This window comes from Crassostrea angulata, chromosome 10 (assembly GCF_025612915.1).
Source record: "Crassostrea angulata isolate pt1a10 chromosome 10, ASM2561291v2, whole genome shotgun sequence".
Classification (NCBI taxonomy): Eukaryota; Metazoa; Mollusca; class Bivalvia; order Ostreida; family Ostreidae; genus Magallana; species Magallana angulata.
In genome coordinates this window covers 42,388,470-42,405,515 of record NC_069120.1, presented here as the reverse complement: position 1 = coordinate 42,405,515, position 17,046 = coordinate 42,388,470, and the positions used below count along the sequence as shown (strand labels likewise).

At 31.0% G+C, this 17,046-nt stretch overlaps 1 protein-coding gene across 3 annotated transcripts in view; it reads left to right on the top strand.

The window, feature by feature from the left end:
* The first annotated feature begins 3,161 nt into the window (after positions 1-3,161).
* The window catches only part of LOC128166086 (uncharacterized), a 30,861-nt gene continuing 16,976 nt past the window's right edge, over positions 3,162-17,046 (top strand). For all 3 annotated transcript variants that reach the window (XM_052831005.1, XM_052831007.1, XM_052831004.1), the window contains exons 1-7: positions 3,162-3,259; positions 10,307-10,370; positions 10,868-11,793; positions 12,235-12,316; positions 13,521-13,556; positions 14,188-14,214; positions 15,378-16,291. In XM_052831005.1, the coding sequence (XP_052686965.1) occupies positions 3,248-3,259; positions 10,307-10,370; positions 10,868-11,793; positions 12,235-12,316; positions 13,521-13,556; positions 14,188-14,214; positions 15,378-16,291 (2,061 nt within the window). In that variant the 5' untranslated portion in view covers positions 3,162-3,247. The remainder of the gene's footprint in view (positions 3,260-10,306; positions 10,371-10,867; positions 11,794-12,234; positions 12,317-13,520; positions 13,557-14,187; positions 14,215-15,377; positions 16,292-17,046) is intronic.

Below are 17,046 nucleotides of genomic sequence, written 5' to 3'. Positions count from 1 at the left end.
TAAATCTAAAAGGTTTTATATAAATTATACATTTGTTTGTCCTTTTAATTCCCATATAGATGAACACTGTGTTCGTACATGAAAAGGGAGAGTTTTCAATATCAGATATGCTTGGTCACGCTACATCATTTTTATGATCATAAATATTCATTATATGAATTGTTGACGTAAATATAAAACATAGTTTTCAATGATAATGAGCGGGATGCTTTGGAAATGTCTATTAATTCTAAATTCTAGATCTAAAATCAATATTTGAATAAAGTGTTTTATATAAATTATATATTTGTTTGTCATTTGAATTCCCATGAGAGAAACACTATTTTGTTTTTATATATTAGTTTGCCTTTGAATTTCGATGAAAGAAACACAATATTCGTACATTAAAAAGGCAAGTTTTCAATATCAGATATGCATGGTCACGCTAAATTATTTCTATGTTCATAAATTGTCATCAAATGATTTTTTGACGTTGAAATAAAACATAGCTCATTCTAAGTATTTTCGCAGCTGGAGTCGTGTCAGATACTTTTTTAAATATCTAAACGACTGAAACATGATTTACGAGGTACGTTTGTTTTTAGATTTGTATTAATCTATTCATCTCTAAGAAATTAGTACCATTTTTATGGTTCATTCTAGACATTTTTTCTATAGAGTTTTCATTCAACTATAAGATGCAATTCTTGTAAAACAGTATATATTGCCATATTTTATTTAATGAAATGTCAGTCTAGCCTTCCATGGACATATATGACTAAACGCTGTTTACTGAAAAGTCTATCATTTGAATATTTAAAAAGTCCGTATTTTCTAAAGGTTTGTTGGAATTTAAAACCGTGAAAATAGTTTGTTTAGGCTGACGTTAAGATGGCTCACTACACCTTTATATAGTTTTCGAAATCGGCAGAAGATAAATAACATGATGCATAGGAAGTACATAAGTCTAATATGCAAAAATATGCATTTTATTAATTAAAAAACAGGATTTTCAAAAATTGTATTTATTCAATATTAACAAAAGCCCCAGGCGGATTCGGACTTATTATCTGCGGTTCATAAGCCCGATACTTGAATCACTGAGGTCTGATTTATACATTGAACCAAATCGATTGATACGATTGAACAAAACCTTGTGGTGTAGTGTCTGAAAAAAGTCTTGATATAGTGAGGTACCTTCACACAGTACATCCTTATTTCAAAATAACATAATCCAGTACAATTACCAACTGCGATTTTAAATACAATAAATCTTTTTTTAATAAATACTCAATGCTTACATGCTAAAATGAAATTGCTGTTTATAATTTTAAGATTTTTTTGTTCCGTTACAAAATAAAGATGATCTAAGCTGATCTATAGTTGATCTAAAACAGTGTTCTAGTGTTCATCTAAAACTGTATAAAAAATAACAAAGATATTTTAAGACAAGCGAAGTAATAAACTGGCTCACTTCCGGTCAAGAAATGAGACTGAAGAATGAAGAAATTTCGACAAGATACAGGCTTTGTCAATTTTATACATACGATATAATTCAAAGTAAATTATAGTCCGTGCAATCTGAACGCCTTAATCGTAAACAAACCGGCCGTTACTCTCTTGAACGGTATACATGTATAAACCGTGTAAACCAATTGAGAACTGGTAGCAGATAATATGGCGACGATATACTCATGACTTTTTGTCAGCTTTAATGTAAGGTAGGACTAATACTGTGGAATCATTTAACTTCGTGGGGGCCAATTTTCGTGGACTGTGACTATTTTGTTCATTCGCGGTATGTAATTTTGTGGATGCGTCGGTTACTGTTTCAGTAACAAAGACAACTCTTTATTAATTTGTTTTCATTGAGGATTTGAATTTGTTGGGGAGGGCTACCCACGAATACCACGAAGACTGAGGCACTACGAATTTAATGATTCCACAGTATCTGGTTCTGGTATCTTCCTCTCTCACACCTTTTCAACTTTTTGCAAACCTTGCAACACGTGGTCCTTGAAGAGACGCCCAGTTTCAAAAGACCCTCTCAAAGTAAGAATCTTAGAAACAATGAGATAAAGAATTCACTTTCTTTCTCCACTGACGTTTTCTTAAATCCCAAAATTTAAATTACAGCAGTTTCAATGAATCTTTTTTTTTCAACATTGTATTTATACTTTACCATTTTTCATGCGTGTTTAAAATAGCCTTTGTTTCTCACCCCCTTGCAATAAAGCCTTGAGATAGAATGCCATAATATTAACGAAAAACAGATGTTACAAGATTCACCCATGCAAAAAAGCATAGGCAGAACCATGTGACATATATTATTTATAGCATTGAGTCCAAGGCAATTAAGCATTGATTGCTCATTTTTCAATATCGTTCGTCCTATAACACACCAAGCTGAGTAGATTAAGTCAATATCGCGCGTTTGAGCTGTTTAATAATTTGGGTGCATATCATAGTTTTGGGGGGCATAACATATGTAATCATTGATTACCAACTTTTAACCAAAAAATATGCGTATCAGTTGTTTAGCAAGTTTTAAAAGTCTCATCAACTTTAACTGTTTAATTCATGCAAAACGACTAAGAGCATTAATTTGTGCACATACGCAATAATCAAGTTTGATGTGTGTTATTATAAAATGAACGTCACAGATTGTCCATACAAATATTCACTGAATATAAATGAAAGTTATTGAACTGCTATCAAAATTAAGTATCATAATTTTAAAGGAAGAAAAGAGTGTTACATGTATAAGAACAAAACGTTGTGCAACAATATAAATAATTTACAGTGAATATCATAGGGGAGATTCTATTCACGAAAGTGTGAAAGAGCCAATCGGAGAAGGGCAAATATTCACGAGAACGATAATTTTTTGACAAAATGGCCTTTGTCAGAAGTTAAATGTAAGACTTGCCGTGAGTTATCACTGATAACTGCTTAGATGCTTTCCTGATGTCTGTTAATTAAACAAATTAAAATCCCTTTTTCTAAAATCAATATTTATTTTTAAATGGTTTGATAAATTATGCATTTGTTTTCAATTTGAATTCCCTTAAAAAAAAAATTTATCTAATCGTACATGAAAATGGCTATTTTATCAATATCAGATATGCCGGGTCCCGCTGAATTATTTATATGTTCATATATAATCATCGTGAATTTATGACGTAAATATGAAACATTGTTCATTTTAAGTATTTTAAAAACCGGATTCATGTCAGATATTTTTTAAATACATATGAAGGTCTGAAATATGATTTACGAGGTAAGTTTGTTTATTTGGTTCTTTTTTTAAGGGGTTGGTTTTTTGATCTTCTGTTTTTGCTTTGGGGGGGGGGGGGGGGGGAGTAATGATTTTTAGTAATACAGTCATCTCTTAGAAATCAATATCATTTTTGTATGACACTAGAGGGGTTTCTGCAGTTTTCATTCAACTGTAAGATGTATTTTTACATATAGTATTATTCTAGATATTTTTTAATAAAATTAAGAATTTCGTTTAGACTAAAGAAAAGCATCATCTCTACAAAAAGTCTTAAATGCCACCGCTCGCCTTTCGCGGAGAAAGGTTTAAACAACATTAGGCCTGTTATTAATTCTTTTAAATATTTAAGTATATTACAACGTTCCTCAAAGGTGCATATTTTTTTTGTCTAACGATGTTGAAGCATATTCAATTCTTTATTAAGGTCTTCCGTTTCCAACGGAAGAGCTTATAGTTTTCGTACGATTTCTTATTATTTTAAAGGTTTTCCGTATCCAACGGAAGACCTTATAGTTTTCGTACGATTTCTTATTATTAATGTCTTTCGTTTCCAGCGGAAGACCTTATTGTTTTCGCACTGTTTATTATTATTTTTTCATAATTTTATGCACGCGATTTCTCAAAAACTATTCGACTGATCTCAACAATTTTTTTCACAGATGATGTGACACAATCTGAATTTTAAATGTTTTTGAGATAAGACTTTGAAATTTTCAGGATAGTTTGACCATAGTTCGAAGTTGTGCACAATTATTTTGTTTAACGCCAGTGGCGCCAATTCTTGCAGTTCATCTAGCCACGAGAATTGGGTACGAATTTTGAATAAAATTTTTTAGACGTTTCGGTCGGTATCTTTTTATCAGTTTGTATTTTGTTAAGACATATTTAACAAAAATGGTAGAGTATGAAAAGTTCTTTCTTATAAAATCAAGAAAAAGGGGCTGGCCCTTTATTTAGGGGCCAATAGACTCGTAAAGTCTATAACAAATAACTTAAAAACGATTAAGATTTTGTTATGCATTATAGAAGCAAAGTTGTTGATCGTAGCTATATCTATCTGGAAACTTCATTGCTACATCAATTTATAAAGTAATTAAAGATTTTTATACATTATCTGAGAGTGGGGGGGGGGGCTAATTCTGAAATTGTATCGATTAATCATGGTATCATTTAAAACAGAAATAGACCGGAAGACCTACTTGTTACTCGTAACGAGATCCTATCGAGTTGGAAACGGAAGACCTTATTGTTTTCGTACTGTTTCTTCTTATTATTTTTTTTCCAAATATTGTGCACGCGATTTCTCGAACACTATTCAACCGATTTCAACAATTTTTCGACAGATGATGGATCGTGACTTGTATTTTACATTCGGTTGGTCTCATTTTCTCAACCGTCACTTCCGATCCTCACTGGAAGGGTTCAAACAAATGAAGTTGTTTGAAAGTTTAACTATTTTTTTAATTAGAAAATTTTAATAAACAATAAAGAACAGCTGTCTAATGTTCAAGAAATACTAACATTTATTTTCATTAAACATTTCCGTTTGTCCGTTTCCTGTTGATTGTCAAAAAAATATTGACTCAATGAGATCTCAAAAATGGTGACGACTTGAACAACCAAACTCTGTGGGATGATAGCCCTATGTATGTATCTGTGTTTACATTATTATTATTACATTATTCGTCGTCACCTCTGGTCTTCACCGAAAGTTCTTAAAAATTATCATTTCTTTATTATTTATTTATCTTACATGGAATGAATATAGAAGTATAAATCTTATATTTGTTAACTATACACTGGTAAACAGGCAAAGTTACTCTACTTTCGGTAAGATATCTCAAATATTGTAGGTGACTTTCCTTTTTACAAATTTGTAACCCCGAGCTTTAAGTCACTGTAAGTGGTTGAGACAAATGATAGAAAATTAATGGAAGATATGTTTAATGTGTTTTATTTTGTCAATCCTCACTTCCGGTACTCACCGGAAGGGTTTAAACAATTCATGTTTTTAACAGATTTAACAGACTTTCTTGGGTGTTTCATTTAACCTGATAAACAGTAATGTACACTAAGCTAACGTGCAAGAAATACTAGCTTTTATTTTCTTTATTATCTTCTGTTCGTCCGTGTCCGGTCCCGAGACAAAAAAAATAGTTTTAATAGTTTTCAGATTTGGCAGAGAGTATCGATATTTTATTGTATCATATAAATCAAATCAGACGGAAGACCTACTCGTTACTCGTAACGAAAATTTAGTTATTATTTTTTTCCACAAATTTTGTGCACGCGAATTCTCGAAAACTATTTGACCGATTTTGACCATTTTTTTTCACAACAGATTGGACTTAATGAAAACTTAATACAATTTTGATATTTTTTCTGTCGTCACTTCCAGTACCGATTTATCGGACATTTTGTACATTTTACGACCTTTTTTTGTGCAGAGCTGATCTCAGAAATTATTAGAGATATGACTATGTAATTTTAGGATAGGTATTCTATTGTTTGAAGTTGTGCACTATTATGTTGTTTTACGCCAGTGGCGCCATTTCTTGGAGCTCGCCTAGGCACGAAAATTGGGTACGAATTTTCATTCAAAATTTTCATACGTTTTGATCTGTATCTTTTTATCAGTAGATATTTTATTTAGACATATATTACAAAAGTGGTAAATAATCAAAAGTTCTTTCCATCAAAATCAAGAAAAAGGGGATGGCCCCTTTAATTAGGGGGCCAAAACACTCGTAAACTTTATTACAAATAACTTTAAAATGATAGAGATTTTGTTATGCATTATAGAAGCAAAGTTGTTTATAGTAACAATATCTATCAGAAAATATCATTGCCAAGCCCATTTATTACGTATTAAGGTTTTTTTAGGGGCCAAAGTACTTAAACTTTAATGCAATATATCTAATGATTCTAATGAATTCCACGAATCAAAACACCATTTTGCCCCAACTGAGGTTCTACAGGGCTTACCCCTAAAGTATTCAATTAATTGTATCTCAAAATGAAAAAAAAATTATATAGTTGTAAGAACAAAAGATTTAAGTATTCTTAAGACCTCTTTAAGGAAATCAAGAAAAAGGGGCTCGTAAACTCTATTACAAATAACTTAACAACAATCAAGATTTTGTAATATATTACAGAAGCAAAGTTGTTAATCGAAACTATATCTATCAGGTAAAATCATAACCACGACCATTTATTTCGTAATGAACAGAAGGTTTTCTAGGAGCCAAAGTACTTAAACGTTGACGCAATATATCTAGAGAAGGTGGCATATTTTGTAAAGCATTGTAGAAGAGAAAATGTCTGTATTGATGAAACTAATCGAATTCACGATTCAAATCCCAAATGCATGTCCCTATTAAGGATATAAAAGTCAGGCCCCTAAAAATTCAATCATTTGCATATAAAAAATGAACAACAATTTTAGATAGGTGTAAGAACAAAAAATGTTAGCATTCTTGAGACTGTTTGAATGCACTCAAGAAAGAGGGGCTGGCCCCTTCAATTAGGCGCCAAGACACTCGTAAAATCTCTTACACATAATTGAGACTGTTTGAATGCACTCAAGAAAGAGGGGCTGGCCCCTTCAATTAGGCGCCAAGACACTCGTAAAATCTCTTACACATAATTTAAAAACAATCAAGATTTTGTAATGCTTCATAAAAAACAAAGTTGTTGATCGTAACAATATCAGTTTGTAAAATTCATTGCCACACTCCCAGATGACGTAATTATGGATTTTAAGGAACAAAAATCTTAAATCTTTAATGTGCTGTATTTGAAAAAGCAAAACACTTTGTTAAACATTGTAAAGGATATTGTCAATCGTATTCATTATTTGAAAGGGATGGTTTGACGGGGAATTATAAAATTTCATTGATATTTTAATTGCATTGTTTAAAGCTGCTTGGTCCGATTTCTTCGTTATGACAGTATCATTTTTTTTCTAAACAAACCATTTATCTTAAAAAGTTATGGACTTTCTCCTATTTACACCAGCAGAATCAGTCTCCTTTTAAAGTCAGAAATATTCAAAGTAAATAAAATTATTTCTTTTTTGGCAAACGAAAAAACAAACCAAAATGCATCACGGGAATGTTTAGAAAAGGAAACCGTTTGGTTTCGTCCCCCGAATAATTGGGGTTATTTAATCCGCATGCTATGAATCGATTGTAAAGAAAGCAAACTTCAGAAATATTAGCGAACAAAACGTACACATGTTTATTTGTAATTTGCCTGATCATTTCGACCTTTATTTAAAGCGATGTCAAAGTCGTAATACAACCATACCCATCTCGTCGTCAGGGGTGAATTTTAAGATGAGGCGAAATAACGCGGTACCCTTTTATGTCGTTTGTTTTGTTAGCAAATATTGTACGTATTTTTCTTCATTGAAATTTGGCTTAAGTGACTTGGAAAATTAATGCAATGTCTATTATTATACATATACTTAGCATAACCATCGTTTAAAAGCGTGCATAAAATTTGTTATAAAATTGGACCAAGCAGCTTTAAAAATTTGAACGGAAGACCTACTCGTTACTCGTAACGAGATCGTATCTAGTTATTAATATTTTTTACATTCGATACACTCTTCCTGTACTAGAGAAACTATTTCACATTATGTCAACGTTATAATAAAAAACAGCATATCGATCTCTTTATCTGGAGAATATATATACCATTTAAGTAAAATCTTTACGATAACCAAGCGATCAAAATTCGCTGTAAATAATTCATCCTTCACGAGCGTTCAATCACAGTGGCCACATTGATTTTCAATTGTTCCCCTGTTTTTGATCACAAGTCCTTAGTAACAGATTTAAATCTCAAAGGAATACGTGGGTTTTTGTTTCAGGAGATATTATTGATTGCTAAAGGTTTTAACCCCCCTGACACGTTCAACAATGATTGTGTTCGCAATAATAACAATCTGCATGCAGTGTGTATATGCTGTTTGAATGCTAATATCTTTTATATTTGGAAGAATAGATATAAAAAAATATTTATTTAAAAGTTTTGTATTGTGCTGCTTTTGAAGAATTGTTCATGTAATTTATTGTAAACTTCATTAATTTTAATTAAGTTAAGTATAGATATTTTAAAACTTTTTTGTTAATTCTTTCTACGACTACGAGAGAAAAAATATTAATACATTCATGTATATGCAACATTTTCTAGAATTATGTTATTAAATCTTTTGAACAGTGATTCAAACCTAACTCAATATGGTTTATGTTCGCACTGATTGTATATATTTTATAGACTTTGAAGCACTCAATTATTTGCCAATGACAATTTATTCTATTCATGCATTCGTTCAAACTTTAGAAAATACTGAATCAATCATGTGTTCAGTACAATTGAAAAAAAAAGATGGAGAGGTAATCCAGAGAAAAACAATTATGTACTTTTTAAAAAAAAATTGAAGGATAAAAAACAAAGTCCAGAGATATGACAATGTTTTTTCAAACACAACTTTATACTGCATAATGTAAAATCTCGTATGGCTCAATAGTTTTGTCCTGGATTTGTGAGTACAAACATGCAGTGTTTTGTATGCATTATCATTTGCAATGTAACTATATATCGGTATACCTAGCATTGCCCTTTTTAGAAAGCTTGTGATTTTTTAAAACCACGTGTACTTAAAACTCTCAACATAATATAGTTGGAATAATCATTTTTTATTCAAAACTAGTATACCTAGTATTTTGAAGTGTTAGACATTTAAATCCCATTTGATTCAAGTCGATGATTCCTGCAAACTTACAATCTTGTGTGCCCAATTTCTTTCTAACAACTATACAGTACCCCTTTTAAGGGACTAGTTTACTTCTACTGAATATTCACTGTTCGTGTTTAACGTAATCTGACTAAATATCTCCTGTTTTGAACTTGATATTGCCTGATATCGTACATTAGAAGAAGCAACAATTTCATAGGATCGCTTTTTCTATATTTCTACTAACGATATCCCCTATTTCCACCGTTTAACCCCTGGTAGTATATCTAGTTAAACCTTTTCTCTTCTTGATCTATCCTCTATTCGGATTTCGGCCGTTATCCCCTTGTCCGCTCTGATTCAAAGAGGTTCGTTCGTTTTGGGTAGCCACTTTGGGTCACCTCTATTCTAGAAATTATGCATCTTATATTGATCCTACTCATAAATTCAAATTTTATAATGCCAACTAAACTATCTTAAATAAAATAGTAAAGGAAAATTTAATATTTACAGAGTTTAGTATGGGGCTATTTTTTGTGGCGGAGGGTTTTAAAGGAGAAAATGAACATTTTTCATAACTCAGTTGTTTTAGAGTACTGTCACTTTAGCTTCCTTATTTTCAGGGAAAACAAAATTTCCAGATAGTTTGTGCATTAGGATTTCTTCATTTGGTACGAAAAACGTAATTTTACAAATTTTCAATATTTCTATTGACACATATTGGCAAATTTAACTTATATTTCTTAAAAGTCAAGGAAAAATGAATCCCAATTTTTGCCTAAATCAGCTTATTTCATGCCATATCTCAAATTTTACATAATAGACCAATACATTTTGTTTTAAATTTTAAGATTTCTCTGACAAGTTTATCATAATTTAAGAAAAAGTTTGAGACTTTTAAATAATTTTAATGAATTGGTAAATAATAAAAATAGCGTTCATCAGTGCAATCTGCACTTTCAGTGCAGAAAGGTCATATCAAATACACCGTAGCGCCAAATTAAGCTTATAGACCCGAAATTTTTTTTTGAATTATGGTTAAGCTATGTGTGTAGATTCTTAAGAAATACTTTAGAAAAAAAACTTTTAGACTTTTGATTGCAGGATCTAACGTCCTTAACTTCTGTATAGTCACACAAATATTATTTTTACGTTGTTTTCGAACCCTAAGTGAACTTTTGGATTTGCCCTTTTTAATTGAGATCATAAAAACCGAGTAACTTCGTCCCTATTGATATAGACATTCGTAAGATGTCGAAATTTGTTGAAACAAAAAGATTTTTTTCTCTTGTTTATCCATTTAGTTTATTGCTGTGTCTACCTTTCTGGCGAGCTGTTTGAATGGGCAATCCTTTATTGGGCAAACCGGTAAGAAATAATTAGACATATTGTAGCTGTTATTTTAATATCATTTAATTAAGTATTTCACAGTCCATTTCAAAATTTTGTTCGCTTAAATTTCCTGTGTTATGTAAGTGGAACTTGATGTACAGAAACATCAATGGTCCTTTCACATGGAATTGCAATGCAGTAAGCAGGCTCAGTTTTGAAAATGTTAAAAGTAACATTAAAACGTTAGGTTTTCTTATGAGAAATCGTATGGTTTTTGTGGTGAAAGTTATTTTTCTTTTATGCATGCTCTTTCAACATCGTTATATATATATATATATATATATATATATATATATATATATATATATATATATATATATATATATATATATATATTATATATATATATGGTTTCTTACGAAAGCGCTTCTAAAATCGATTCATTATCTTAAAAATCAATTCCAGTCAGATATTGATCAAATTGACAAATTCTGTATTTTTCATTTTCTCTTTTCTGCTTTCCCCCTACACAGCAATATACCAAGAAAGTGAGATATCTGTTGAACATTTACGGACATTCTTCCTACCTCAGGATACATCTCGGTCGCAAATATTCGGGAAAATCAAACAAGATTTTTTTCATTTCCTAAAAGAAGATCTCCTGGGGAAAGAGTATATAGTAACAGCTTTGAAAGGATCGAAATCAAATCATTTTCTGATAGTTGTCAATCCCTCTGATCAAAATATTACTATTGAGATTGAATACCCAAAATATGATAGATACACGTCTATACCATGTCTAAATGGTACATTGACTTTAAAACTTCAACCCCACCAAACAGACGCTTTACGGTTTGAATGTGACGTCGCTGGAACATTTGTGAATGCTTCGAGAGCGATGGCTCTGTACTTTGTCTCTACAACTCCTAGCATAACACTGACTGAACAGGTTCTTCCAATTAAACTATGGGGTCAGCACTATGTGGTGTTACCTTCTGGGAATCCAGACGACAAGCAGATTATTCTCATTCAAACTGCACATAACAATACTGATGTCCACATTTTGGGTTATGATTACGTCATTGTTCCAAATAGATTTCTCAGCATACAGAGGCGCATCATGGGGACATTTCCGGTGACGATCAAGTCATCCAAACCTGTATCTGTGTCTCATGTGTTGTTCTCCGTCAACGAAACAGAGAGTGTGATGGTCAATATCGTTCCTGTAAAATACAGCGTCGAAAAAAACACTCTGCAAAACTCCCCTGTGTTTGAATATGGGTATTTGAAAAATTCTGGTTTGGAGGGGAGCCTTAAGGTGCCTCTGTCGCAATATACATATAATAATGGTAGCTTTGACACGTTGCCAGATACTGTATATGGATGCACAATGATGCACACAAGTGCATCTGAACCATTGTATCCCAGAACAAACTGTGGTAATTGGAACGATTCCAAGGTAGGTTTAAACTATTTTTAAATATTATATAGGTTATATATATATATATATATATATATATATATATATATATATATATATATATATATATATATTTTTATGCCTAGAGGAATTTTTGTTGAATTCTAAAAATTGAATAAGAAATCGATCTCTAAAAAGTTTTATTGAAATATTAGTCGGTAAAATTATTATCATTTTTAAACTTATTTAACACAGTTGACATCTAAGATCACTTGCAATTATGTAAAATAATTCATTTTTAATGTTAATATCACAATTACTTAAAACTCACATGACTCCTCTTTGCCTGGAAATATATAAAAATCTATAAAATGGTCACATACATTAAACCAAGAAAGGAAAAAATATATTGAATATTAATAAACTAAAACAATCTTTTACATAGTCTATTACAATGATAACTAAAACCTAATCTTTCAGACAGACAACCCCTGGCCTATAATGACACCAGGGGACGGAATAGACAACAATGACAACGACCAGGTAGATGAAGAAGATTGCTGTAAGTTTACAAACGTCTTTGTTTTACTACTTGTCATAAATGAAAAAAAAATATTGTTTCAAGATATCGTTTTCTTTTTCCTCGTGTGAATTAGAGTTAAGGTTGCATTGAACACCTGTTGATTTCGATGTGGATAAAAGAACATTTTTGTCAAAATACATTCAATGTTAAAGAATTTTCAAAGTTAACAATATTAAAGCAAAGAATATATTTTAATAGTTTTGAAATGGTAATTTTTTAAAGGCCAAGTGGGTTTTGATTTCATGAGTTAAAGGATCGTAGTTATCGCTCTAACTATAACTGTACGCTTATAATAAAACAATTTTTGGGCAAAAAAATGTAAAATTATACTTGACTTGATTGTTTATTTCGGTAGTAAATACGTCACAATATAGGTGTCCATTATCACCTGAAAACTGACATGAGTTCATATAAACGCATTATTTCACTTTTATACATCTCCAACTACCCCATATTAGTTTCCTATTCCTATTATTAACTTATCTCTACAAACGTGTGCATTCTGTAAAAAAGAAACACGTGTTCGATGTGCACGCGAAGTAAGGCAGCACAATCTATAGAAGATTATGCGGACACAGTGGCAATTCCTTCAAAGAATATACCTCCTTTATTATTTTTTTTTTGTCTGTAATTTCTTCTATTTGCTTTTTTCAAACAAATTGCTAAAAAGTGTTTAAAAATGCATTTAGGTGAATTGGCTGATTCTTTTAGCTAACGTACTGATGTACATTAACAGTAGTGTAGTGATTTTTACTTAATTTTTAAATCAATTTATCAGTTTGTTAAAGGATAGTTATGAAGGTAGCAATCATTGTAGAAAAAAAATTACATAACCTGGGTTATTTTTCTGCAATGTCGCCACCTTCATATCCCGCATGAATCACCAAAGAAAGAATTTTTGATTATTGTTTAAATAACTACTAGTATACCGTTTAAAATCACACATGCCATGGCTTATCCCAACTACGACTCTAACATTCTTATATTGAAGGTTGAGCTTGTGTTTTACGGTTCACCTTATTTTGTTTTTGTGAAATTTTTCGCCCTATATGAAGAAATAGCAACAAAAACAAACTCCTTTTTAGAATTGTTGCACGTATACTCTTATTGGTATTAATTATTATATTTTAAGCATCTTGGCTATCATTGTGAATATTCATTAACACATTATGCTCTTTATCAGTTTCAGATTTTATGAACAACAAAAGTACAACTATTAGTAAGCATTTATGTAAAATTATTTTTCAGTCCACTTCAAATGTTCTAAAACAATTTTTTTTTAAATTTAATTGGGTTAAATAACATGTTTCATTTGTGAGCTAACCCATTCATTAACCTTTATTTCTAAATAATTAATTACAGATGTGTACATTTTTATTTAAAAACAATCTATATTGTACATGTGTATTTATACATTTAATTAACGAAGGATTTTTAAATCGATGTTTGGCTATTCAAACTTTAGATTTTCTGGTTATTTATAATAGTTTAAATTTTATTTCTAGTTATTTAGACTTTTAATTTTATTTTATTTTTTGCCTTTTTTTCTGTTTATTAATAATCAAACAATTAATAGTTTTTAACCCGATTTTCTGGTTATTCCAAATTTTGATTTATTAGATTTTTTGGTATTCATAGTTTAGATTTGATTTCTTGTTATTCAGACTTTTAATTAGATTTTTTTGTTAATTATTCAGACTTTTTCTTAAAAGACACGTTTACATATTGAGTTAATTAAGCCATATATTAAAACATGTAATTATGGGTATATACAAATCTTTTAAAGAAATCTATATTGTACATGATTGTGTATATGCATTTACGAAATGTTACCTTTTTCTGCCTTTTAGACAAAACAGATTGCAAAGTCAGTCCAGGTATGAGTTGTATAAAGATATCAATTCCATCCATTGAAATTAGAATTCATCTTCTATACTACTATTTTAAATAATAGACTCGAATTTTTGGGCTTTAATACCTAGAAATCGGAAGAGTACTGTCTTTTGTTTTATATGTTTTAAACATCATTGGTACTTGAAAATTACCAATTATTTTTTGTTTTTTCTCAATCAAGCTTCGCTTATTAATTATCAACGAAAATTCCTTTATAAAAATCCCGAAAATCCGGCTACATAGTGTGTAAATTCGAAGCGAGTAAAAAACGTTGGTGAAAAAGTGTTGAATTCTTCATTAATATGAATTAAAATATTAGATAAAAGGTATTTGCAGCTTCAAAATGGTTTGTTATGAATAATTTAACTGTTATTTTCAATGCACCTTCATTAATTTTTCTCCAAAATCCTTTCCGAGCGATTCTGCAATTTTTTTTATACATTACGAGTATTGTCGGAGGCATTTTAACTGTGATGAAGGCCTGTCTCGAGGCACAGATTATTCAAACTAAGCAGGGTGTAGCAAAATTAATAGCATTATTGTAGGCTTAAAGCTTGGTTACGTAAATGTCAACAATACGGTGTGTTGATGTATTTTTTTTCGTGAAATGTCCGTTATCATATGCAATGCCAACCTGTGCACGCAGTGCGAGTCAAAGTCTAGTTTTTTTCTGAGGAAATATATACAATAAATTATTTTGTAAATAAAACATGTTTTCCCAGTTCTTGCTATAGTCCATTATTTTAATTTTAAATATTCTATTTAAAATTATCACTGTGTCTAAATTTCAATTTTATGGGGGAAATTGACAATTAAAAATGGATTTGCGAAGTCAAAAATTAAGAATCCTGATAATCAAACTAAACAAATTTTAATTATCAAGTTTCTAAATTGTTTGTGAAGAACAGTACAACAGACTGTTTGAGCGAAATAAATTGATTCTATACCTGAATTAAACAATTTTAAAGACAATAATTTGGTTCACAGCATAGGCAAGACATGGCTAACAGAGCAAATTAATGTAAATGATATTAAAATGGATTTTCTGATCATCAGCATTTTGATTTTTTGTTTTTTTTTAAATATTCAGACTTTTAAGTTTGTGATTTTTTTAAATAAAATTTTCTGCTTTATTTTAACTTATCAGACAATCCCGAGACTCTCTTTGTGATCCCGACCCCCGATGATGATAGTCTAATCTTGCATTGTCCGATAATGAACGACGGTGAGGCGTCGTTCTCTTACGATAAAGGAATGCAGTGGAGTGACACAACCGGAAACGTGGAAATCAAACTTGGACATTTACTTCTTCTTAAAATGAAATTTAATACCAAAATCAACGTGATAAAATGTCATTACAAAAGTAATGACACGCAGCAAATTTCAAACGACTTTTCGATCCCCTCGGTGGAAAACTTGCAAACACAGTATGTTGCTGTCTTGCCAATCTCCACAACAATCGGAAGTCAATTCAGTGGAGCAATTTGCGGTGTTGGAAATGTATTTGACAGAACTAATTTTACTTTTGATGGAAAAAATAAAATTATTTCTCATGGAAATAGTTTTATTAAACAAAGCATACGCGAAGACGAGATAAATATGAACCAAGCATTTATAATTGCAAGTCACATCATATCAGTACACTGCTACGTCAAATATAATGAATATTATGTCATAAATCATCTCATGCCTGTGTCTGGCAATTCATTCACCATCAACAAAACCTCCAAATACTCTTCAGAAGAACAACTGACAGTAATATCTACAGACAGTAATACCCTCATACACGTAGTAGGTTTGAACCAATCAGAATGCAGCTGTTCCAGAAATGAGTATTATTTGCTGATAGAGAAAGGCGGTGATATCAGACGTTTTCCGATGGAAGAGGAATTTGATGTCTTCTATATTCAGTCCAACAAACCTGTGATTGTGATGATTTTCTACAAAAATGAAAAAATTGGTTCTTCGTCTTCATACTTGTATCATCTTGATTATGTTCCACCAACTAACTTGCAGAGTACCGACAACTTATGGTCTGATCAGAGTTTTAAAAGGAGATACGTATGTATTTAATTAAATATGGAGCTCTATGTTGTTGGGGGTTGGTGGCTTACAAGAATTTGATGATTTTAAATACGTTTACAACTTTAGCCGAGCGATTGCTTGATTTCTACTTATAAAACAATTTTTATTTCACTACTTTTATTTAAAACATCAAATATTAAAGGCATCAAAAAGAAGTCTTAAAATGGCTTGACTTCAAGCCTCTAATTTTAAATAAATTAAGATGTTTAAAACTTAATCAATTCTCGTCATGGGGTAGAGTTAACACAGGTGTTTGTTTTGTCAACAAGACTTCAAGTTCTCTTAAATTCAACCCCTGGTTCTACCAGCCTGAGGGCGTCGACATGAATCCAGCCAGACACCTTCCTAATCATACACTCCTCCCCTTTCTTACTTCAAATACTTGATCCTCCAGTTCATCTGGAATTGTAGATTTTATATACGGGCCCTAATCAATGAAAAAAGTGATCGCCATATAGAGTAGCAATGGAATTTAAATTACGCGAAGACCTATGTATATGTTCAATTTGAGAAAATAGGAAATTATAATTATTTTGGTGCTATCTATAAAAACCTCCATTTTTATAAAAAGAATCCATTTGCTTCCTATTTCGTTTTTATTTGTCATCATTTTTTCGATATCATATTTATAATCTACAAGAATAATTATATAGAATCCCAACAACAATTTGGTTTATTAAACCCCCCGCAAACAAAGTTTGAGGGGGGGGGGGGTATATAGGAATCACCGT